Source organism: Acomys russatus, chromosome 28, assembly GCF_903995435.1.
Source record: "Acomys russatus chromosome 28, mAcoRus1.1, whole genome shotgun sequence".
In the NCBI taxonomy this organism is placed as follows: domain Eukaryota; kingdom Metazoa; phylum Chordata; class Mammalia; order Rodentia; family Muridae; genus Acomys; species Acomys russatus.
In genome coordinates, this window is record NC_067164.1 from 30,352,657 (window position 1) to 30,377,341 (window position 24,685).

A 24,685-nucleotide genomic window follows, 5' to 3' on the forward strand; every position below is an offset into this window, starting at 1 on the left:
AGAGCCAACTGGGAGCAAATATGGCATAAGAGAAGTGATGGAGCAAGGACCATAAGCCTTACCCGTTTGAGATGAATTGTTTTCAGAGTCACCGCACACTCAGAAAGTGCCTGTAAAAACAAGTTTACATTGTTAATGTGGGCAGCTTGTTACAATGCCAACCTTTATCCCTCCTGCCTCCAATCTGTTGCAAGGAAAATATTCACAGCTAAGTGATTCCCGGAAGTAAAGAGTGGTAAAGTAAGGAGGCTGGACAGAAAAGAAGAAACTTCTGGGTGCTAGAGAGCTGGCTCAGTGGTGAACAGCACTGGCTGCTCTTCCAGAGGTTCCCAGCACCTACATGGTAGTTCATATCTGTGACTCCAGTCAGTCCTCGGGAATCGACTTCCTCTTCTAGCCTCACAGGGGACTAGGAATGTATAGATGGAACCAAAATATCCATAGACAGGAAAGAGAAGAAGCACAAAGTACAGTCCTAATGTAGTGTATGGCTTTTACTCAGCTCCTGAGAAATGAAAACAACTCTTTCACATCAAACACTAAAAATGCGATCTGGGACCCATCATACGAAAGGCACGTTGACTTCTCATCTCTTTATGTGTGGAAGACATTCAGCAGAGCAGCAGGAGCAGGGCCTGATGGTGCACACCGCCCCACACCAAGGAGGCAGAGGCAAGGAACTGCCTACAAGGCTGAGTAACCTGAGTGGGGCGTGGTGGCCCACACCTTCAATCCCAGCACTCAGGAGGTAGAGGCAGGTGGATCTCTGTGAGTTTGAGGACAGCCTGGTCTACAAAGCAAGCAGAGGACAGCCAGGGCTACACAGAGAAACCCTGTCTCAGGAAAAAAAGAGTAGCCTGGTGTACACTGTGAGATCCTGGCCAGCTATATGGCTACACAGCAAAACCCTGTGCCAAAAACAAAAGCGAGGAGGGAGAAGAGGGAAATTAAAGGAAAGAGAGGGAAATGGAGAGAAGGAGAGTGAGAAAGACAGAGAAAAACAAGAGAAAAGAAGCAGGAGGAGGGATGTGGGTGAGTGACGAGGGCCCTGACTAGTGTGCCCTGCTCAGACCCATGCCCAGAATGGACAAATAACTGAAAAGCCATTAGTTAACAAAAGCAAGCAATCCACCTTATAAGCTTCTATGAGGTCTACACGTGGTACACAGACTCTGAGATGCTTACCAATACTGTCTGTGCGTCTGCCAGGTCAAAGGTCTGCTTTAAAGGTGCTAGGAAGCACGCAGGCACAATGTGCTTATAAACAAAATCAGCAAATCCCACCGGTCCGTCTTTGCCTCCTGTCAAGAGAATCCAGATTTTTATCTTGCTTAAACGACCAGTCCACACTAGAGACAACCAGTGCCCAGTCCCTGCTGCCTTGGGACCAGAGTTCCACTTCACTTCTAACAGTCCCAGGAAGCAGGTGGGGAATGCTGGGGGTGCTGCTCACTGCAGGGCCTTTGACTAGATAGGCAAGACCTTGGGTTCCAGGCCCAGCTGGGGGTGGAGGGTGGTGTCAGGATAAAGCCTCAAAACCAAATCAAAGCAAACTCTTCCTCTCACCCCAGAGCTCCACAAGCTTGGAAAGGATGATAAAACATGTCTTCTGTGCAATCGGATCTGGGTAGTCGACGGCTCCCTGGATCACCGTGATCAGCACCCGTTCTACATTCTCTGCACCTGAAGAGAAAAATTAGACTTTAACTTCAAAAGGAAAAACGGCAACCTGAAGCACTCATTTCAAAATATATAGTAAGTCAAAACATACCTGTCGCACCTAAATCTTTTAATAGCTTGCTCACTGGAAGTTTTATTTACCGAGTAGGATCTGACAACATGCCCATGGGATGGTTTGAACGGCAATGCCCCACATAGGCTCGTGTATTTAAATGCTGGGTCAGCAGTTGGTGGAGGAGTTTGGGAAGGATTAGGAATTGTAGCCTTGTTGGAGGAGCTGTGCCACTGGGGTTGGGCTTTCAAACGCCCACTTTGTTCTGCCTCTCGCTTCTCAACTACTGCTCTAGAGCCATGCTTGCCTGTTGCCATGTGCCTAGCTGCGACGGTCATGGTCTCACCCTCTGTAACTGTGTACAACAATCAAGTCTACATCCTGTAAGCTGTCTTAGCACAGCAACAGAAAGAAGGTACTCACCACGCCCAGGTTACCCCTCTTCCCTTTTTAAGAAAAGACTTGCCCAGGCTGGCCCCAAATGCATTTGACTGTTCTATGCCAGCCCTCTAGCTAACTAGGATTATAAGCTCTCACTGTTTGGCTATTGCTAATTTTTAATTTCAAGATGGCAAACTGGCCAGCAAGACTCTAGTGTGAGGCCAGTTCTGGCACATGTTCACTACACTACCTACTCACGATTAGAGAACGCAGGAGAAGAGAAGCGGAACACACATTAACGTGAAGTGGGGGCACACACACTGGCACGGATGCGCCCCTACCTTGATTTGCGATCACTTCGCTCATGCCGCTGCCGGTGACTGTCTGCAGGAAGGCGAAGTAGCTCCTGCGCAGCATCTGCTTCTCCAGTGCTGCCGACTGGTCATTGTCTTCCGCTGGCCGTAGCAGCACTTCAAAAATGGCATGAAGCAGGGGCATGAACATCTGCTGTAAAAACGGGGACACCTGAATCTGGAAAGGAGAGCGACGGTTAACGTCCCTCAGAAGCGATGGAGAAAAGCAACATGAAGCTTTGGGAAGCGAATATTACAAAAGCTCTTAGCTTCTTGTGGAGGGTATTTACATACTTAATAAATGTGAATTTGAAGACAAATTTATAAAAACATATACACTACCCAAAGACTCCAGAGTAAGTTCAACATGTATGTGCCAGAGAGATGGCTCAGGGCACTGGCTGCTCACAACCAGATGTAACCTGCGGTACAGGAGACCTGATGCCCTATTCTGGCTTCTCCAGGCATGCGGTCATGCAAGATACCATCACAAGAATCTCTACAAGTTCATCTTAAACTTGGGTTGTGGGCCAGCAAGATAGTCGGGTCAGCAGGTGAAGGCTCTTGCTGTGCAAGCCTGGCGACCCGAGACTAGTCCCTAGAACCCACAGAAGGACGGAAGGAGAGCACCGACTCCACATGGGTGACACTCTGACTGTTATGCCTTATCTGCGCACGCGTGCGCGCGCGCGCACACACACACACCCCCCCTCTCAATAAAAGTTAAAAAAATGAAAGAAGAAAAGAGATTTGAGATGAAATAACAAGTGATCATAATCAAAGCTGGCCGTTTTCAAATTTAAATTCCTAAGGGAATAAAATTCCTAAGAAATGATTTTTGTAAAAAAACAAAAACAAAAACCAACCCAACCAAACAAACAAAAAAAACCTAACATATGTGACTTCTGTTAAATTCCTTAACCTCCCTGAGCCCAGTTCCCTCATCTGTCAGGCATAATTCTTATCACGTAAGGTTATTCTGAGGAGTACAGAGCTACACGCAAAAACATTCAAGGCAGGTTAGAACTTAGAAAGCATTATGCAAGTGCTGGCCATTTTCCCTAGCGGGCTCGTACCTGTTTCATAAGTTCCTGGCTCTGAAACTGCTCTCAGTGCACTGGGTCATGCTAGACTCCTGTCTCAGCCCCGACCTGGTCTACAGGCGGCTCAGTGTTGGGTCATGTTAGACTCCTGTCCCAGCACCCACCTGGTCTACAGGCGGCTCAGTGTTGGGTCATGTTAGACTCCTGTCCCAGCACCCACCTGGTCTACAGGCGGCTCAGTGTTGGGTCATGTTAGACTCCTGTCCCAGCACCCACCTGGTCTACAGGTGGCTCAGTGCTGGGTCATGTTATACTCCTGTCCCAGCACCCACCTGGTCTACAGGCGGCTCAGTGCTGGGTCATGTTAGACTCCTGTCCCAGCCCCCACCTGGTCTACAGGCGGCTCAGTGCTAGCTTTACCTGCTTGTTCTAGTGGCTCTCTCCCGCTACGGTGGCTGACGTTTTTATTAGAGCACCCGTGCAGGGGGCTGGGGTGATGGCTCAGTGATTAACAACACCTGCTGCTCTCGCAAAGGCCCTGGCTTCTGCTCCCAGAACACATGTGAAGGCTCACATTGCTGTGCTCTGTAACTCTACTTCCAGGTGACTGGACACAGACTTCTGACCTCTTCATGCACCAGGCATGCACACGGTGCACATACATACGCATAGGCAAAACACTCACACGCGGAAGAAAATTAGTTTTCAATCTAAAAACCTACCTAGTCTTCCACAGTGACAGACAGCTACTAGAAGTGCTACAACATCCCCATGGTCCACGTAACCAACTAACTTGTCACTTAGCCAATACAGGCCGGGCTCAGCAGGGGCTCAGTCTGTGCAGAGACTTCTGTGCAAGCACGGGCATCTGACTTGAATCCCCAGACCCTGTGATGCCGAGTGGGCATAGTGCTGTGCACCAAAACCACAGCGCTGGGAGGATGAGGAGGGTCAGTCACTGGCCGGCCAGTCTAGCCCTGTCAGTGAGCCTCAAGTTCAGTGACAGGTCACCTATCAAAAAATAATGTGCAAGGTGATGGTGGCCACCTCTGGCCTCCACATGTGTGAAAATCCCACCTCACAACATGCAGTAAAAAGGGACAAAACCTAACAGGCACCTGGGATGCGGACACCTGACTTTAAGGCTGCAGATGGTGGGAGGCACAAGGGTCTTAGCAGCCCGGCCTGCGGTACCTTGAACTTGGCCGTGATCTGGTTGATGAGGGGAATGAACTCCTGGAGGTCTTTGGCTTCACAGTCTTTGAGCATGTGCTCCGAGGCAGACGGGATGAAGGGAAGAACCTCTTCCTCTAGGCAAATGATCATTCGGTGAAGGAAGGTTCGCACTCCACTTCTGAGAACATCCTTTTGTACAGGGCAGCTGAGAGCAGGCAGGAAGGTCTGTAAACAGTCCAGGTACACTTCGGAGCAGCCACACTGTTTCACTGTCTGCTTGTTGCTGAAAGCCTTGCTGGTTCGACTGCATGAACCAAAACCAGGCGACCAAGTTTAGTTTTGTTATTCAGATGATCAGAGTGTTAAGAAACAATGCACAGCAAGATGCAAATCGACAACACTAAGAAGCCAATTATCTCCTGCATCAGAATTGTTTCCACCCTTAGTTAATACTGATGTGAAAATGATTGCTGCCAGACAGCATCACAGAACAAAACATTAAACAAAGTAAGCAAGTAAGTAGTTAAACAAACTGGGTCAATTCGTCTGGTTTCCTAAAATTCTGATAGTCTGCAGGGAAAAAAAGTATTTACTGCAACTAAACCATTAGGTAACCAGGAAAGCAACCTAACCTCGACCAGTCAAGTTGTTCCCCTCACCGAGGCCCGGTTTGTGCTGCAGTATTCAGTGTACAACAACTTCCTGGTATAACAACAGCAATCGTTTCAATTGCCATGCTGTTTATAAACAATGTAGGTAAAGGAAGTGGCTGGTGGTGGTCTTTGGGACACAGCATACCATCTAAAGAGTCTTGGGACCTTCTCTTGAAGGCGCCGGCACTAAACCACGACATGTCAGTGTGCTGTTGGTCCAGACACACCGGCTAGCCTCCTGAAACATAGGAATGACTGACACTACACACATCAGAAGTGGGAGCTAAGGATTTACAGTCTTCATGGTGAAAAGACAGCCAGCAAACTGTCCATCCCCTTTGCCAGTGCATTTCTAACTTACTGGAAAGACAGAGGTTTAGACAATCCTGAGAATTAATTCAGCTTTGAAAACAGATCAGTGTGTCCCTGTTTAAAAAAACCAACATTGGAGGCTCTGCCTGCGTGGACACACAGCTTTTCTATTGGGCTCACCTGGCAAATCCAACCGCATGGTTAAGACTATCTGCAAGAGATGCTTGCCTCTCTTCATCCTGCGCCATCATCAGTTTTTCCAACAGAACCTTAAACCTCTCCATCAGTGGCGTCAGGAGGTCCTTCATCAAGGCCTGCTTGCTTTCTGCAGGGTACTCACTGTTAACAATCAGCGCCCCAGCTGTTTCATAAATGAAGAGCTGGTCGTCACTGCTCAGCAAGGACTGGTAACCATTCTCCTACAAGGAAATGTTGTCTTAACTGAATGCTTACATTCTAACACCTCTCCTTTAACTTACTCAAGAATAAGCACGAGAAATAAGACATATAACCTATGGCTCATATACTAAGTACTCACAAAAACGAAATTTCTGCCACAATCATAGAATGAAGAGAAAACTTAAATGGAAGCAGAAATTCAAGACTCATAGTTCATACTCCTGTGCTGGGCTAAAGGTATTGCTCCCAGTATCATAGGTGTGAGGTTCTGGGGTAACCCACTGGTGCTGTACAGGATCTACTCTTTAGTCCTGATGAGACTCTGCAATCAATAACTTACTGTCTAATACAATATGACTCTCTGAATGCCTCAGCTGCATGAGTCAGCACTAACTGCTGAGAAAAGCTGACACTGACCGGCCACTCACAGTAAAGAATTTCATTAAATGAATGCTTTCAACAAAACTTGTGTTGGGGCCGGAGAGGTGACCCAGCAGTTATGGTACCAGCTGCTCTTGCAGAGGACTGGGTTCGACTCCCAGCACCCACATGGCAGGCAGCACACCACCATCTGAAGCTCCAGTCCTCCTGGAGGTACTGCATGCATATGGTGCAGAGACACATGCAGGCTGCAAAACACCCACTATTATTTAAAAATAAATCAAAATACATGTAAACTAAAATGTGCTCATAAGCTGTCTCAAATCCATTTAGTGAAGTAACATTGAACAAATTAACTTTTCTGAATACAAAAGCTTCATTGTAAGTGGCACTGAAAATGACAAATACCATCACAACAGAGATTAATTTAGAAGTTGACACTTTTCCCACTTCATTAAGTTTTTCAGCTACATTTAACAGTACAGAGAGATCAGAACATACTTGGTACTGCCAAATTCCTTCCATAACTATTATGCTTGTATCAAAACAAGCATAAACTTCACACACACACACACACACACACAAACACACACACACACACACACACACACATACAAACACACTTCCTCTCCCACTAGTTACAAACGAGCAAAGCCCTGGAAGGCGAAACTGGTAGCATTCGCAGTCTCAATGATACCTGGGAGATACTTACAGGTGGAGAGAGGGCTAATAAATCTTGTATTCTATTCAAAATATCCTCAATGAAAGGATTCATTTGTTTACTGAATAAAAACAAAAGAGAAACCACATGTAAGTAATATACGCCCACAAGCTGATAAAATATCAAATTCCCACTTAAAACAGAAGGAAACCAGAGCTCACTTTTATGCTAGCTACTCTCATTACTAACATTAGCTTATGAGCAGTTTAAAGCCGAGGTGCTCTGCAGTGATGCATTACCAAGGCCATGGCCACTACTACGAGGGCCTTACAAGAGTACTACATATAGCAGATTATGTTAAAAATGACTTTCAAGGGCTGGAGAGATGGCTCAGTGGTTAAGAGCACTGGCTGTACTTCCGGAGGTCCTGAGCTCAATTCCAGCAACCACATGGTGGCTCACAACTACCTGAAATGAGATCTGGTGCCCTCTTCTGGCCTGTAGGCATACATGCAGGCAGAACATTGTACACATATATAGTTAAAAAAAAAAAAAAAAGGCTTTCAAGATGGGAACATCATGGTGCAAGCCTATAATCCCAGTACTTGGGAGGGAGACAGAGGCTGCAGCATCAGGAGTCTGTCATCTCTAGGACTAAGCAAACAAACAAAAAACTATGCACCCTGGCCTAGGGAGACAGCTCAATGAGCAAATGCACTTGGCTCTGCAAACCCGGGGGCCTGAGTTTGATGCCCTGCTCCCACCATGGGATAGCTGTCTTCTCTTAAAAAAAAAAAAAAAAAAGATTAATTTAGGCACACGCCTTTAATCCCAGTCCTCAAGAGGCAGAGGCAGGTAGATCGCTGTGAGCTTGAGGCCAGCCTGCTAGTCTACAAAGTGAGTCCAGGACAGCTAAGGCTACACAGAGAAACCCTGTCTCGAAAAACAAACAAAACAAAACAAAACAAAACAAAACAAAACAAAAATTATTATGTATACAATATTCGTTCGGCTCTGCATGTACGTTTCCCTATAGGCCAAAAGAGGGCACTAGATCTCATTAATAGATGGTTGTGAGCCACCATGTGGTTGAACTCAGGACCTTTGGAAGAGCAGCTAGTGCTCTTAACCTCTGAGCCATCTCTCCAGCCCAACTGTCCCCTCTTCTTCACACATTTTTCATGGTACAAATGTACCCCCACATACATCAAACACACTCAATAATAATACATAAAATTTACAAAATAATGAAGTAATAAAACAACACAGTAACACATAAAATTGCATAAAATATGCAAACATCCACCCGTTAGTACTGAAAGCAGTAACCGGCTAGTGGGCAGGGCAGGAGTCACGGCGTGAGAGCACCGGCACAGCCCATCAGCGCAGGAGGAACAGCATCGACCCTCAGTGGCTTCAGAAACACAGCACTGAGAGCCAATACTTACTTGAGAGATTTGACAAATCTAGAAAACAGGTAGGCAGTTCTGCTCCGGACTTTCGCGCTGGAATGCCAGAGGCCCCTGTGATCTAAGAAAGCCATCTAAAGAGAGGAGACAGGCACTCATCATTTCTGTTCTGATGCAAGGATTTTATTATTATGCTGCATTTTTTGCTCATATCAAATGGTACTTCTTACCAGGACACAGAAGTAATGTTATGTCACACACACGCAGGCCCTTAATGACTCATTTTACATAAAACTATCACTCAGGAAAGTTACAGGGAACACGGACACACAACATGATCCGATCACTGGAACCAGAGTGCAGTGCAGACTTACGAGTACACATGGAATGTGCTGAGGTTCCACAGTGAAGAACTTCTCATATCGGACAACGGTTTCAAAGAACTCCAGTGTCACAGACGTGTGCTGGTAGGAACTGACTCCTGATGTTACCAACTAGGAAGGGGAAAGAAAGAAGCAACCTATTCGTGTTTACTGTAACATTTAAAACTCCCTCTGCGAAAGCACGCGCAGCTCTAACAAGTAAGAGACCCTAAGCCCACAGCGGCGCAGCATGGAGCAGTGGTGTTTATAGAGAGGCCCTCGCACACCTACCGTGCGCATCATGTCCTGCAAAGCACTGGCTTTTGAGGCGTCACCTGAGAAGTGAGCACCGTGGGACACTGGGAGAGCTTCAGCCAGCATGTACAGCAAGCGCACTGCTACCTCGACCTCCATGAAGCGCGTGCTCTGCCAGTTCCTGCCAACACAGCAGTGCACGTCTGTGAGAGCTGAGCATAAACTTTCTGTAGGACTCGATACACAGGACAGTAACACCACAGAATCCTTTCCGTGCCACTGCCGCTGGTGCGGTGCCCACACTCCTGTAAACCACCCCACATTCTCCATGCTCTTGTAAACACCCCTAATCAAACTCATAGGGCTACCAAAAGAAGTGGGAAGGAGACAAGAGGAAGTTAACAGTACAGAGGATAAAAATGGTTGGAATGCATTAAGTGCATGCATGGAGACATCATAACTGAACCCATTATTATATATAATTAACATGCTAATCAAAAGCACTTAAAATTTCTTAAATGGTTTAAAAAGCCCTACCATTTGTTAATTTTGCCAAGCAGTGTAATTTATACCAGAGGTAGAAACAAAGTGACATGTGAGGTGTGACGAATGTGACATGACTCAGGAAGAGAGAAGAGCTTACTCCAACCAACAGTCCAACTTACTGCAGCGTGGCACTGAACACTCTGCGCACAGAAGCCAGCACTAACTCTGGTGACACCTGAGCAAGTCTGTCCAACAGTAACTTCAGTTGTTTTCTGTACTCTACAAACATGGCTTCATCTTCACCCTGCGACACAAGGTAAAAAGCCCTGACTTTTTAAGGCTCCAGCATCAAGAATCTCAGTGGTAAAGAGCACTCACAGCAAGAGGCTGCCGCCCTCAGGGGAGGGAGCCGACACCCAAAAGCTGTCCTCTGACCTCCAGACCAACACCCTGGCCCACATTCACAATGGCACACACAATAATGATAAATAAATATTCAAAGTTTAAGCTCTTTAAATGTATATAAATGATCAGTTAATCTTATACCTTTTGTCTTTACATAGAAAAACAAACAAACAAAATACCCAGTACCTCTTCCCTTCCTGCTCACTAGTTAGTGACTCCAAGAATAACCTTAACCATCAAAAGTCTGGGTCTTGGTGCCTGAGGAGGTGGCCAGGGCAGAGTGAACCGCCAGCGTGGGTCCACACTAGGCTTCCAGACTTGCCTACTGTCTTCACCCCTGATCCCCCACATGCTAACAGCATTGTCACTGGGGCTAATGTATTGCTTATGATCACTATTATCCTTGGGGATTCATTCCAAAAAACATCTTATCATACACCTAACCAACACATGCCCTGGGTTTCTAGGAAGCACTGGACAGGCCCTACATAGTGGGAAGCTGACCCTCTCCCAACTCTGGACAAGACTTAGCTGAACAAGTTAAGCCTCATTCGTACCCTCCCCTGCTGACTGATGACTTAGTCCTATTGACAGGACCTCAATCCAGTGATATAAGATCGTCTTACTAAAAGCGAGATAGGGTCAATACTATTGTCAATTGTAGGCTCAATGTTACAAAGTATTGTTTTCCTTTCTTTGGGTTGCTGTATAGTCTACGGCCTGTACATAGTAAGCAAAAGCTCTTATCCCTGAACTGCATCCAAACCTCACGCTTTTTTAGATTCTTTTTTGTTTGTTTTAAGACTGGTTCTCACTTTGCAGCCCAGGCTGGCTTCACATTTATGGCGATATTCTTTCCTAAGGTGGCAACTGCTGGGATGTCAGGCATGAGCCACCATGCCCAGCACATGCCTGTGTGCACATGCTTCAGGTATTACCCTCAGGATCTATCCACCTGTTGTGCGTATGAGACAAGTCCTCTCATTAAGACTGGGACTCAATGCCTGGGCTAGGCCGGCCGGCCAATGTACTCCAGAGACTCACCTGTTTACCCTCCCAGCTCTGGGACTGTAAGTGTGCACCACCAAATCCAGCCTTCTTCAGTCATCAAAGTCTGATCTTAACGTGTCCATAGCAAGCACTTTACCAAATAACTCATTTTCAACCCCTTAGAAAGCAAAGGATTCCGAGGTCTCTGGGAGTGCTACCCCAAACTGACAGCGATATAAAAAACTACACTAAGGAGCTGGAGAGATTGGCTCAGAGGTTAAGAGCCCTAACTGCTCTTCCAGAGGTCATGAACTCAATTCCCAGCAACCACATGGTGGCTTACAACCGTCTATAATGTGATCTGATACCCTCCTCTGGCCTGCAGGTGTACATGCAGGCAGAGTACTGTATACATAGTAATAAATAAATCTTTTTTTAAAACTACATTAATATAGAGCCGGGCGTGGTGGCGCACGCCTTTAATCCTAGCACTCAGGAGGCAGAGGCAGGCGGATCGCTGTGAGTTCAAGGCCAGCCTGGTCTACAAAGTGAGTCCAGAATGGCCAAGGCTACACAGAGAAACCCTGTCTCGAAACCCCCACCCAAAAAAAAAAAAAAAAACTACATTAATATAAACAAGAGTGATTTTAAAACACTATAATGTTTTAAAAGGCTCTTAAACTAAAATATTAAATACTAACTTGATGCAAAGAAACAATAAAATTAAGACTGGTTTTTTTGATGCAAAATACCTTACCTCATTTTCAAAGTTATATTCTTCATCGTAAGTCAATTTTTTCATAACAGCCAACATGATTGCCTAAAGTTAATAGTAAAATAGCATTTGTTAATTGTTCTTTTTAATCTGGAAGTTGAACTACATTTCAAGGTAGATTTCAGACAAAGAATATATTATCAGGCTCAGATAGGCACTTATAATATCACCCACTGCAAGGGCTCAGGGAGTCTCATGAAAGAGGAGGTGGAAGAATGAGAAAGGGTGAAGTGCTGTGTACAAATCTAAGCCAAAACAATTCACTGTGGAGGAAGGCTACGTGAGACTCAGGAAACAAACAAGTCACAAGTCCCTAAAACTCAGCAGATTCAGTAAGCCCCTCCCTCTGCAGGGCTAGTCACCCAAGATGGACTGCCCAGTCCAGAACTCCAGCACTGCAGCCTTTTGTGAGTTACAACTCACAGCTTGGGTGGGCTTCCCAGTGATGCACCTGCCTCTCAGATAAGTAATCCCTTACCCACGGTCAGGAAGTAACCCCAATAAACGCAATCTGTCATTGGTTTAAAAGAAGTCACTCACCTCTACATTAGCTTTTTGCTGATCTGAGAGCACTGAAAGCTTAAAATAAAAAGTAAAAAAAAAATTTTATTTTATTTTCTTATGTCATATTTGCTTATCAAAGTATTTTTCTAGTCGATTAATGTCATCTAAAACATACACACAGGAGCTGGTACAAGTAGGGTCCCTGGGTCCAATAAGAAACAATATAAGCATGTGGGCTAAATGGCTGACAGCACATCTAGAGCTATAGATTCCTATGTGAAAATGTAATAACTATGTCTAGTAAGTAATTTGATATACAGGCAATACTATAGATTAGATTAAGCTATTTATCATGTATTTAGAAAGAATTAGGCTGTAAGGCAGTAAAGGATGTTTTTGCTGTTTTGAAATAGGGTCTCACTATGAAGCCATGGTGAGCCTGAAACACTCTATAGACCAGTCTGACCTTGAACTCAGAAACTTGCCTCTGCCCCACCAAACCTGAGATTAAAGGTGTGCATGAGCCTTTTTAAAACACAGCAAATCAAGCTATAATGTGGGAGATCAGTTTTTGCAATCCTGATTTCCTTAAATTCTGCGTGCAAACAGCTATACTCCTAAGAGTCAAGGAAGGTTGGGTGGAGATATATATATATATATATATATAAAACTGGACATGGATCGTGGGTCTTTCCTTTTTACTTTTTCTGTATTTTCAATTTTTAACAGTTCTTTATATATCTACTGGATAGAAAGAACGATGACTCGCCTGTTTCAAAATGTGCAGGTAGTCATAACAAAATCCAATAATGTTAGAGGAAATGTCGTCGTCCTCATGAGCCAGCAGCTGCAGCATCAGTGGCACTTTTGTCTCGATGGCTTCAAGTGCTTCCTGGGCATTCTTCACAGCCCCATTCTTAATTAATTTAGTCCAGCTAACTATTAATGACTGTCCCATCCCATTGACCAGCTTAGAAAACCTGGCCACAAAGTCCAAATCTTCTTCCTGTTAAGCAAAGAGGAAACTTCTGACCTTTAGCACAAATGTAGTGCCAATTACAGGGTTCAATCTAAAAAAAAATAATAATAATAATAAAAATTGCATACTCTGTGCATGACATGTAGGGGCCGGTGTGAGCAGGTGTATGTGCCACTTTCAGCACTTAGTTTTCTCCTTCCACCATAGGTTTCAGGGATGAAAATCAGGTTACAAGGATCTTTGCCTTTTCCTTTTTTAAAATAATTTATTTTTTATTTTATGTGCATTGGTGTTTTTCCTGCATGTTGTGAGCTGCCATGTGGGTGCTGGGAATTGAATCTGGGTCCTAAGGAACAGCCGACAGAATTTATAACTGCTGAGTCATCTCTCCAGCCTGGATCACAAGGATCTTAAGGAACTGTTTTTATCTGCCAAGCATTTTGCTGGTCCCCAGGGCTCAATGCTAAGACATCAGCTACCAAGGGAAAATTAATCAGAATTTGAATTTTTCTGCTACCATTATCATCCAGAGGTACTCTAAAAGCAACTATGTTTTCTAAGTTTGGTGTTTTTGCCTGCATGCGTCATCTATGCGATATGTATGTCTGGAGTTTAGAGAGGCCAGAAGAGGGCACTGGAACCCTAGGAATTGCAGTTACAGACCCTGGAAGAGACCAGTGTTTGTCACTACTGAGTCACTTCTTCGTCCCTGCAACTGTTATTTCAGTGACAGTCCTGTGGATGTTACCAATTAAAAAAAAAAAAAAAAAAAAAAAAAAAGAGTGGAAGCAAAAGAGAAGTTTTTTAAAAGCTCCTCTTCCCTGGGGTTCAGTTTACTAGGCACAGGTCTATGACGTCAACGCCGGTGCACTGCGTGTGTAATATTTCCGAGTCCTTTGGGGAACTGTAGGACTTAGGCCTTAACTTCTCCACAAAGCCACAAAGCTGCTGTTACAGTGGCCTGCTTCAGGTCACTGCCAACCTCCAGGCAGGCTGGACTGTTCTCATTAGCTTCCCCTAAGCCATTCTCCCACAGACAGGATCGCTCTACCTTTACAATTTCAGATTTTTACTTAAAAAGACCCAGATATTAAGACAGTAGAAGGTAATAAAGAGACCTTTGGTCCATGAAGAAGGAAACTACTAGATACATATTACTGACATGATCCCCAATGCACAGATGTCGTAGGACAAGGCAAGGCCGCTACCAAGCCTGACAACCTGAGTTTCAGCCCGGGACCCACCTAGAGTTGTCCTCTGACCTCCCATGTGCACTGTGGTGTGTGCGACATACAGACACACACTAAATACATTATATTTTTTAAAACCCTCAAAGATGTCTGAGAAATCCTTTTCCTCAGCACTGCAAACTTGCAAGATGCATGTGCCATCTTGCCTGTAATGTACCAGATTGTATAACCAAGTGTGCAGGGAAAATGCCACAGATGTTAGCTGTGGCTCTCAGAACACTCCCTCCTACCCAGAGGGGAAAGTGACATTAGCTCAGTATCTGACAGTTTTCACAGTCACTGACCTGGTCGATGCTGAAAAACCCAGCAGTCTGTAACACTTGGCACAGGGATTCTACCAGCTTCATCTTGTCCATAGGGTCCATCCCTTTATTTACAATTTCAAACAAACAGTCACATGCTTCTTCCCGTAGAACTTCTACTGACATATGACCTAGCAGCATATTTATAAACCTGGCGATGGGAAGTCAAAGTTTTAACATTTTCAGTTCAGAAGTTCTAGATACCAGCTCTGCAAGTTTACAGGGTCAAGGCTAGGCACACGCACCTATCATTGGCTATAAGGGATAAGTCTATCCAGGAGACGTAAGCCCCAACTACTTCAAGGCACTGACACAGCACTTCCGAATTAGTGTACTGGTAATTGTGTAAGATCTGGTACCACGATTCCACCAGGTTGGGAATGCACTGCTCTCTCATGGTGTCTTTTATCAGGGTGTTCCTGCGAGCCTCCTGAAACACAGCACAGACACGGAACGTTGTGAAGAGGCGGCTCGGTACATCCAAGCACAGTGGCACACAGTCATTTCCTCCACGCGAGACCTCCAGCCTTGTTAACAGTCCCTTCCATGGCTTCCTATTTATCTGCTCTAAAATTACATCCTGTGATTCTCGGTGTTTCCTTTTTCCGTTCTATTCCTCGGTGCCAGACTTAATTCATTAAATAAAACTATAAATAAGCACTGCTTAGAAATTTTAAGCATGTAAAATCATTTCTAAATATTAGACAAACAGTCCTTAAGCTATTTAGACATGGCAGTGACTTAAATGTACAATATCCTTTAAATTTACGAATGTTTAGTTATAATCGTCTTAAACAATTATATACATTTAAAGCTACTTTCATTGGGGTTTTTTTTTTTTTTCTCCTTTCTCTTTCTCTCTTTTTTACAAGACAGGGTTTCTCTGTCCAGTGTTGGTTGTCCTGGACTCGCTTTGTAGACCAGGCTGGCCTTGAACTCACAGCAATCCACTTACCTCTGACTCTGGAGTGCAGGGACTACAGGTGTGCGCCACCATGCCCAGCTTTTTTTTCTTTTAAAAATAGGGCTCTTAGGATAGCCTCAAACTTGAGAACTTCCCACCCTAGTTTCCCAAGTGCTAGAAATATCCAGTTAAAATTCCCACTTTCTTTTGTTCCTTCCTTCCTTTAGTTGAGACACTGTTTCTCTGTGTAACAGCCCTGGCTGTCCTGGACTCACTTTGTAGACAAGGCTGACCTCAAACTAAGGGATCCACCTACCTCTGCCTCCTGAGTCCTGGGATTACAGGCATGTGCCATTGCAAGATTTTTTAAATGTATTTTACGTATGAGTGCTCTATCTGCACACCAGAAGAGGGCATCAGAGGGTACAGATGGTTGTGAGCCACCATGTAGGTCCTAGGAACTGAACTCAAGATCTCTGGAAGAGCAGAGCCAGCTCTCCAGTCCTATTAATTATTTTATACAACTGAGACCTCCTGCACACCACACAAGCGCTCTGCTGCTGCGCTGTCTCACCAGTACTTTCTACTGCTTTAGAAAGGAGGCTGGCGTCAGGGTACGCTCAGCTGTAAGCATTCCTGGGCAGTGGTGAAACAGTGCATTCAATCACAGCACTACATCAAACCAATTAAAAAGAAAAGACCAAAGTGATGCCTAAATGTGTAACTAAAGACTCCGGAGGGGGCAGCAGCGCCATTCACATCATAAGCCGTAGCCTCTGTTTGTTCTCAAGCATCAAGTGTGAACGGCATTTCGCAGAACTGTAGAAGGTGAACTCGTGTTAAATTTTATTGTCAGCAGGCACATTTGTAATTTAAGCACACTCCCTGTCCTTTTTGTCATGCGCCTGCTCCCTTCCTTCCCTGCACGAGCTTGGGCGGGAGCCCGTCCACACGCAGTCACTTGCCTCTGAGGTATGGACGACGTCGCGATCCACCAGCTCCGAGTCGATAGCCATGAGGATGCGCAGGTACAGATCCACCCCCCTTGGGTTCAGGTCCACAACCGAGAGAATGTCAAAAAAAAACTTGGGCCATTTTGTGAGATATTCTGTAACAAAAAGCAAGGCGAAGACTTGGGCAGCTTTATTTCGTATGAAGGTCTTCTCAGGTTGGGGATTCAGCATCTGACAAACAGAAACATCCATGAAATTAAATTCTAACTATTCAAAAGCACATTATATTCTTCTATTTATCATTAATTGGCAGAAAGGCAACTGAACTTCAACATTGCCGAGATTAGGGCTAGATCTTAAAGGAAAAAAAAAACCCCTCTGGTTACATTCAATGATTTGTGTGTTAAGCTTAAATATCATTAACCAAAAGAAGTATGTGTGAATAAACAACTCTTTTGGTCTTCAAAAAGGTCCTTTGCATAGAGGCTGTGTCAACACAGGCCAGCTCTAAGGACCAAACAAAAATGCAGCTGCTGTCATGAAGTTTAATAATATCAGTAACCTAAGGCACTAGAGAGACGGCTCAGCAGTGAAGTGCACACCCTGCTCATGCAGAGACCCTGAATTCCGTCTCCAGAAGCCACATTGGGCAGTTCACAACCACTCCAGCTGCAGGGGGTCTGACACCCTCTTCTGTGGGTGCCTGCAATCAGGCTATGTACCTACACACAGGCCTGCACATATACACATGATGAGAAAAAGAAAGCTTATGCTGGCCGCAGTGGCGCACGCCTTTAATCCCAGCACTCGGGAGGCAGAGGCAGGCGGATCGCTGTGAGTTCGAGGCCAGCCTGGTCTACAAAGGGAGTCCAGGACAGCCAAGACTACACAGAGAAACCCTGTCTCAAAAAACCAAAAAGAATTACTGTTTAATCCTAAAGTTTCAGCCAGGTGTGGGAGTGGGTACCTTTAATACTGGCAGTTACGAGGAAGAGGCAGGAGCTCCAGGCCAGCCAGGGCTACATAGTGAGACCCTGGGTCCAAAAAAAAAAAAAAAAAGTTTCCACCATAGTATGGAAAAGTACAGCAGTACAGCAGTTTGGTTATTAGCACAACCTTAAGTTATCATTGCTTCTGCCCACAATTTAGATATAAAAGATGAAACAGCTGATTGCTCAAGACATGATTTTACCTGTGCTTGAAGCCAGGAGAGAAGCGTTTCCCTGATCAGCTGTTGTTGAACTGTGCTTAGTTCTGCGTACCTGGTGAAAAAGAGAAGAGTGACCACAAGTGGGGTCTGTGGCTTTGAAAGAAAATCCCATCGATTAAAACTGAGGCATTTATTGCATTCAGGGCTCCTTAAAATACACTGCAGATGTCCATTAGCACAGCTTTAAAGAATGCACAGACAGGCTGCAGTCATCGATCTCAGACTTACGGCTCACTTCATGCTCAAATAGAATGACAGCTATGTGATTTTTTTCAAACAAACTAAGCATTGAGGTCTGCAATCTATAGAATCAGCCTGTGGGCTGACTCCTCGGTTTGGAATAAGTCAAAATACATTCATAGCCCAGGTATAGCTGCTACTTTGTTAGTTTACCATCTGTATTTTGGTTTCCTCAAGAACGAAAACGTAAACTAAACAATCTTTGAGTAGAAATAGTAGAGAGGCCTTACTTGTATTTAACTTGATGCTCTAATACTTGAAAGCAGAAAAACTTTACGTGATCATCACTGAAAAAGCAAAAGAAAATTAGGTAATCAGGCAAAATACCAGTAACAACTGTGAAAATTCTCAAAGTAGGCCTCTTGGCTGACTTTCCACTTACCAATGCTATTTACTTTATTTTTACTGTCTTCTTTGTTTGAAGGCAGCACTGGGTACCGACCCCAGGGCCTCATGAGTTCCAGGCAAAGGCTCCACCAATGAGCCGCAGGGCTAAGCCCTTTGTTTAAAGGGTTGAGAGGGCTCTACATACAATCCGCAGCATAGCCACAACCTCTACTGCACACCCTCAGCACAGTGCTTCCTGGACGGAGGCCGCTGCCCTAACTGCTAGTACGGACAGTTTCTGTGCTGTACTTTACGATGGTTAGAGAGGTGCAGGGACAAACGTACAGCAGAAAGAGCGAGCAAGGCAAAGATGCCGACTTTGGCCTACTTGAAAGTTAAGCCTCATTGGTCAATCCTTATGGCCAAATACAAAATAAACAAGGCAGGAAATTCTTAGTCCATCCTCAAAATTAACACAGGAAACTAAACTACAAATAAAGCCCCTCTGTGAGGGGAGGGGGAGGAACACCCATTCTGTCCATTTTTTGGTTTTTTGTAGACAGGGTTTCTCTGTGCAGCCGTGGCTGTCCTGGAAATTACACTGCAGACCAGGCTGGCCTCAAACTCATGGGAGATTCGCCTGCCTCTGCTATTATCTATTTCTAATCCCCTCTTTAGCGGGTGAGACAGCCAATGATTCTGACGGAATCTGCTCAGTCAAGATGGATGGTGCGGGAGACAGGCTTTGTGAGGGCACAGCATTTCCTATGGAGGAACGGAGACACTTGAAGATGCTCACAAGAACAGGTCAAGCAACAGATGCAGCCAAACAGAAGTGTGGGCACAGCACTCCACAGCTCCAGTCAGGTGAGCACTAAACCCCCCTGCCTCTGCTCCCACGGGTGGGCACCTTATGTCCTGCTAGTTAACTGTTTCCCACAAGCTTTGCTTTAATAAAAAGCTAACTACACTGACAATGGAATGAGTACGCAAGTACAGAAGGCACACTGCAGCAGCGGACCCCTTCTTACATGTGGTGTGGCCTAAGCAATCAGGACAGCAGAAGTGGAGGGAAACAGTGTGAGACCTGCTTCACCCTCCTGCCTCCTCCACTGAGGCCCATGCTGGAAGCCCGACAGGGCGGACTAAGGGTGCAGTAACCACTAAGGCAAGACCCTGAGGGTCCCAGCACCAAATGGTAGCTAAATATTGATACGCTGTAAGTAAGAACGTTAAATTAACATCCGTATCATTGGCTGTGAATGGTGGCACACGCCTTTAATCCTAGCACTCAGGAGGCAGAGGCAGGTGGATCTCTTGAGTTCGAGTCTCTACAGACTGAGTTCAGGACAGCCAGGGCTACACAGAAAAACCCTGTCTCGAAAAAACTAAAGCCAAACCAAACCAAAAACCATCTCATTAATGATCACTCCTTTCACCAACTCCCAATAACAGAACCAAGACATGTTTTGTGTAGTCTATTCCAGTGAGGACTGGCTCTCAAGGACACAATACACATAAAAGGGTGCTTTTACTGAAAAAAATCAATTTTGGACTAGCTCAAAAATTGGTTTGTTATTTTTCTATTTTTAGGCTACTAACTTTTCTTAAAGGCAAGTCATAATTTTTTTTTTTTTTAAAGACGGGGTTTCTCTGTGTAATAGCCCTAGCTGTCCTGGACTCCCTTTGTAGACCAGGCTGGCCTCCAACTCATAGAGATCACCACGCCCAGTCCATAAAATGTTTTTATAAAAAACAGTTCCCAGAGAAAAAATTGAAATGCTTCACAGTAATGCTGGTCCTTCCAGACAACGTGGAGAATCTGTCGTGATTACCTGTATGTCTTCTGTGCCAGTGCTTCTGCGCACACCTGCCAGGCATCTGGGGAAATCTTCAACTGCTCAAAATAAGCTAGGGCCTGGAAGATTGCAAAACAGAGTAACACATTTGATAGCAAATTCTGATGCCCTGCTCATCCTAAACAAAGGCTGGAGTGAACCAATAATCAAAACAATTTGGGTTTAACACATCAGCTAAAAAAAAAAATAATCCAGGCTTCTGAAAAATGAAAAGTCCAGATCACTCCTAAAAACAGACCAGTGAACAATTATCAGTTAGACACTTATGGCAGTTTCCTTACAGTAAAGGAGACGTGCAAGAACACCCTGCAATGCCTCAGTGTTCTATCAACTGCACTGACATTAAGGTCTACACAACTGCACAAGGGGCTATGAAGGGACGCGATCAGCACACACCCGCTCCCACCATAAGTAAATGCTAAACAAAATAACAGAACTTTGAGCCCAGTGACTAATCTGGGCTAGAGAGAGGGGTAGCATATGGAGAAGATGGAGGGTCAGTCTCTTAAGCCCTCCCTTCTAGGCTGGCGAGCTCTTATGGTAGAAGGAAGGAGCCACGAAGGCACCGAGGCTCTTGACCCTTCTAAGCATCTCTTCCATCCGGCTTTTTCTGAGTCTACCCTTTATAACAAATTGGCAAGTGCCTTCCCAAGCCCTAAGCCACTGTAGCACATTATCAAGTCTGTGGAAGGACATGGTAGCCCTTGATTTAGCAGGCAGTCACCAGAAGGACAGATGGCCTAGATGGCAGTTTCTACTAAAACCCAGGACTCTCTTTGGGAACATCTCAGAAGCTAGGACAGGGGACAGATAAAGCCCTTCACACGTGCTGTTAACATTCCACTAAATAAAAGGGAAGGGCTCAGCAGCTAACACATCCTTTTCTTTAAACAGCAGCAAGGATCCAAAAGTTCAAGGTCTGGGGCCGGGGGTAGTGGCGCCTGCCTTTAATCCCAGTACACAGGAGGCAGAGGTAGGGGGATTGCTGTGAGTTCGAGACCAGCCTGGTCTACAAAGAGAGTCCAGGACAGCCAAGGCTACACAGAGAAACCCTGTCTCGAAAAACCAAAAAAAAAAAAACCAACCAACCAAACAAACAAAAAAAGCTGTTGGAACCAAGTAGTGGTGGCTCACGCCTTTAATCTCAGCACTCAGGAAGCAAAGGCAGGCAGATCTCTGTGAGTTGGAGGCCAGCCTGGTCTACAAAGTAAGTCTAGAACAGCCAAGGCGATACAGAGTCTCAAAAGGAAAAAGAAAAAAAAAAATTCCCCAAACAAAAAACAAATTTAGTGTAGAGCCTTTGCTTAAGTTCAATTCCCAGCACTATAAAAGCAAACAAAAACCCAAAACCACCAGGTGTGGGCTCACGCCTTTAATCCCAGCACTCAGGCGGCAGAGGCAGGCAGACTGCTGTGAGTTTGAGGACAGCCTGGTCTACAAAGCAAGTCCAGGACAGCCAAGGCTACACAGAGAAACCCTGTCTGGGAGTAGGGTCGGGGGAGAAGAAAAACAAAAACCCAAAATCGTCTGACACACACACAACAGCCAAAAACCTTTAGTTATAACCAGCATATAAGACTATAGTCCTCACTGCTGCAGAAGCAGGCAGTTTAATTCCCTATGAAAACAAAACCCTTTATATACAAAAGCCTGGACTTCTAGCACTTTGATGTTCTGACTAGACACTGCCACCAAGACTCCTATTATTTGCAGTATTTGGAAGGCTGGTTACTTATTTATCAGCCGAGGCATATGTCATATCAGAAACTGCTTGGGAGGCTTTTGTTTATTTTTTAAACAACTTTAAACGAAGTTCCCACTACTTAAAAGCAAAACAGACAGGGCTGTCATACTCAGTGAGATCCTTAACTTCGGCTCACTTCAGCCAAGCACTCTGCTGTGAGGAGGAGGAGGAATAAAGAAAAGCCCCTCCTTCTTCTGATCCTAAACTTCACAGCACTCAGGTCTTTAAACATTAATTAAAGGGCTCTTCTTGTAGAGTCTTCTTTTATCATTCAGCTAAAGTCTTTATTAAGTTTCCACGCTACATTAGGTTTAATTGTTTACATTTATGCATATATACCAGCATCTCCTAACGATTTGTTACAAAAGCTATTTATATAACTTAAAGTATGGCATACCAAAACTGCTTATTTCCAGTCTGCAAAGACTAAATAACAAGGAGGCTAGTTGTCATCAACCTAAGAGTTAAGCCACTTAGAGCCCATGCTAAGCAATCAGAAAGTAAAACACGCATTATGCTACGGCAAACGTTCCCTACCTTTGTAACTGTGTTACAACTTTGCAACAATCAGAAATGTCTGATGCTGCACAGAGACCTGCCTTAACAGGTCAGCTCTCAGTGCTGCCTCAGCCAATTGAACAAAAATCAACCACAACCCTTGATGGTCCACTATTCAGGGCACACCTCAGTCTGTCTGAGCCTATTACTGTTTACTCAAAGTATACCTCTGTCATCAGATGTGTTTTCTGTCAAATCCTTGAATGCACATCTGCGGTAGCGTGCTTTTGAAAGTGATGAAATCAGCCTGACTTACCCTTTGTCTGAAGTCTGAATCGGCATTTGGATTTAGCCCTAAAAGCGCCTGTTCATCCATCTCTGCTGCTATTCCTGGAGTGTTCCGATCACAACAGACTTGGCTTCGAATCCCACAGAAGAATCCACAATCATCTGCACAAAGAAAACAAAGTTGTCTAGAATCTAAGTAGCTGAAAAGACACAGCTCCCGGAAGAGTCAAAATCCACCTAAGCTCAAGGAAGGGAGCCCAGGTCTCACAAGAGCAAGAGTGGACCCTACAGCACACACCAGAGGTATGCCGTCAAAGCTTTTGGGTGGTACTGTCCAGTCAAGTGCTGAGAATAATTCCTATAGAAACATACAAGTGGTGTTGGGACTTGTCCGCTGCACAACGTGCACCTGTGGAAAATGATGTCTCTATTAACTCATTTGGGCAACTGTAAATTTCAGATAGGAACATGAAACATCTTTTAGGACACTCAGAATGGCTCACCTATAGAGTATAATACCCTTCTTAGGGCAAGCGAAGTTATGTTTAAAAAAAGAATGGCTGGGGCTGGAGAGATGGCTCAGTGGTTAAGAGCACTGTCTGTGCTTCCAGGGGACCCGAGTTCAATTCCCAGCAACCTGCCTTTTCCAGGTCTCTACTCTTGCCAGCCAGTTCTAGAAATCTATTTCATAAACACCTTCCCTCACTTCAGAGCATGCCCACTCCACACCTGCTTTCCTGTCCCCTAAATATCTGCAAAGCAATCTGCCACAATGCAGAGTCTGATATTCTCAAGGCAGAACAGGGAAGGCTTTTCTGCGTACACATGGAACACTACGTTCTGAGGGAAGCAGAGTTTGGTGGGTAAACTGCTTCCTGCACTTTGACCTGGATAAAGAGACTCCCCAGCATCCACATAAAAACCTAGATGGTAGTATTGAGGAGGTAGGGGAGTAATAGGCAGATCCTCAACGCTCTCTGGCCAATTACTCTAGCCAAACTGATAAATTCAGATTCAGTTAAGACCCTGTCTGAAAAAACAGGATGGGGTGGGGAGTTTGACAAACATGAGCTGTAGAGTAATACAATGTATTACATATAATGTATGAAATTGTCAAAAATGCATTATATAGTAAAAATCAACAGAGGAAGACATGTAATATGACTTCCACCTGCACATATGCACATGCATACATAAGCACAGGGAAACACATCAAACACACAAATAACACTTTCTGAACACTGCGAGGATTGGGAAATGAGGCCTTACATTCCTATTATAAGGCTATAAAACCTTTTCATTTATATGTTTTATAATTATTAGAGCTAAAGAACTTTTTTTCTTTTTGAGACAAAGTTTCTCTGTGTAGCCTTGGACTCACTTTGTAGACCAGGCTGGCCTCTAACTCAGAGATCTGTCTGTCTCTACCTCCCAAGTGCTTGGATTAAAGGCGTGCACCACCACGCCTGGCTAAGGCCTTCAAATTTCAACTTACAGATCTCCTCTGACCTCTACTGTCTGATCCTACAGAAACTGAGTTAGATACCCCTTCCAAGAGCTACCATGGGGCTGAAAAGATGGCTCAGAGGTTAAGAGCGCTGACTGTTCTTCTAAAGGTCCTGAGTTCAAATTCCCAGCAACCACATGGTGGCTCACAGCCATCTATAATGTGATCTGATTCCCTCTTCTGGCCTGCAGGAGTACATGCAGGCAGAGCACTGTATACATAATAATAAATAAATCTTAAAAAAAAAAAAAAAAAAAGAGCTACCATGTAGTCACAGACAGCTTGGTTTCTCAAGAAAAAAGACTGAGAATTATCCATCACCACGTTCCTGAATGTAAAAACAGAGG

At 44.7% G+C, this 24,685-nt stretch overlaps 1 protein-coding gene across 1 annotated transcript in view; it reads right to left on the reverse strand.

Annotated features, from left to right (window-relative positions):
* Xpot (exportin for tRNA) overlaps window positions 1-24,685 on the reverse strand; it is a 33,515-nt gene that overhangs the window by 6,735 nt on the left and 2,095 nt on the right. Inside the window, exons 2-22 of the mRNA XM_051170086.1 lie at window positions 22,860-22,993; window positions 20,278-20,360; window positions 18,346-18,402; window positions 17,858-17,927; window positions 16,678-16,896; window positions 15,054-15,238; window positions 14,791-14,959; window positions 13,047-13,283; window positions 12,314-12,352; window positions 11,756-11,818; window positions 9,783-9,907; window positions 9,154-9,298; window positions 8,875-8,994; window positions 8,540-8,634; window positions 7,143-7,212; window positions 5,831-6,069; window positions 4,704-4,989; window positions 2,455-2,644; window positions 1,567-1,683; window positions 1,186-1,301; window positions 63-110 (exon numbers count right to left, since the gene is read on the reverse strand). Of these exons, the coding sequence (XP_051026043.1) occupies window positions 63-110; window positions 1,186-1,301; window positions 1,567-1,683; window positions 2,455-2,644; window positions 4,704-4,989; window positions 5,831-6,069; window positions 7,143-7,212; window positions 8,540-8,634; window positions 8,875-8,994; window positions 9,154-9,298; window positions 9,783-9,907; window positions 11,756-11,818; window positions 12,314-12,352; window positions 13,047-13,283; window positions 14,791-14,959; window positions 15,054-15,238; window positions 16,678-16,896; window positions 17,858-17,927; window positions 18,346-18,402; window positions 20,278-20,360; window positions 22,860-22,919 (2,733 nt within the window). The 5' untranslated portion in view covers window positions 22,920-22,993. The remainder of the gene's footprint in view (window positions 1-62; window positions 111-1,185; window positions 1,302-1,566; window positions 1,684-2,454; window positions 2,645-4,703; window positions 4,990-5,830; window positions 6,070-7,142; window positions 7,213-8,539; window positions 8,635-8,874; window positions 8,995-9,153; window positions 9,299-9,782; window positions 9,908-11,755; window positions 11,819-12,313; window positions 12,353-13,046; window positions 13,284-14,790; window positions 14,960-15,053; window positions 15,239-16,677; window positions 16,897-17,857; window positions 17,928-18,345; window positions 18,403-20,277; window positions 20,361-22,859; window positions 22,994-24,685) is intronic.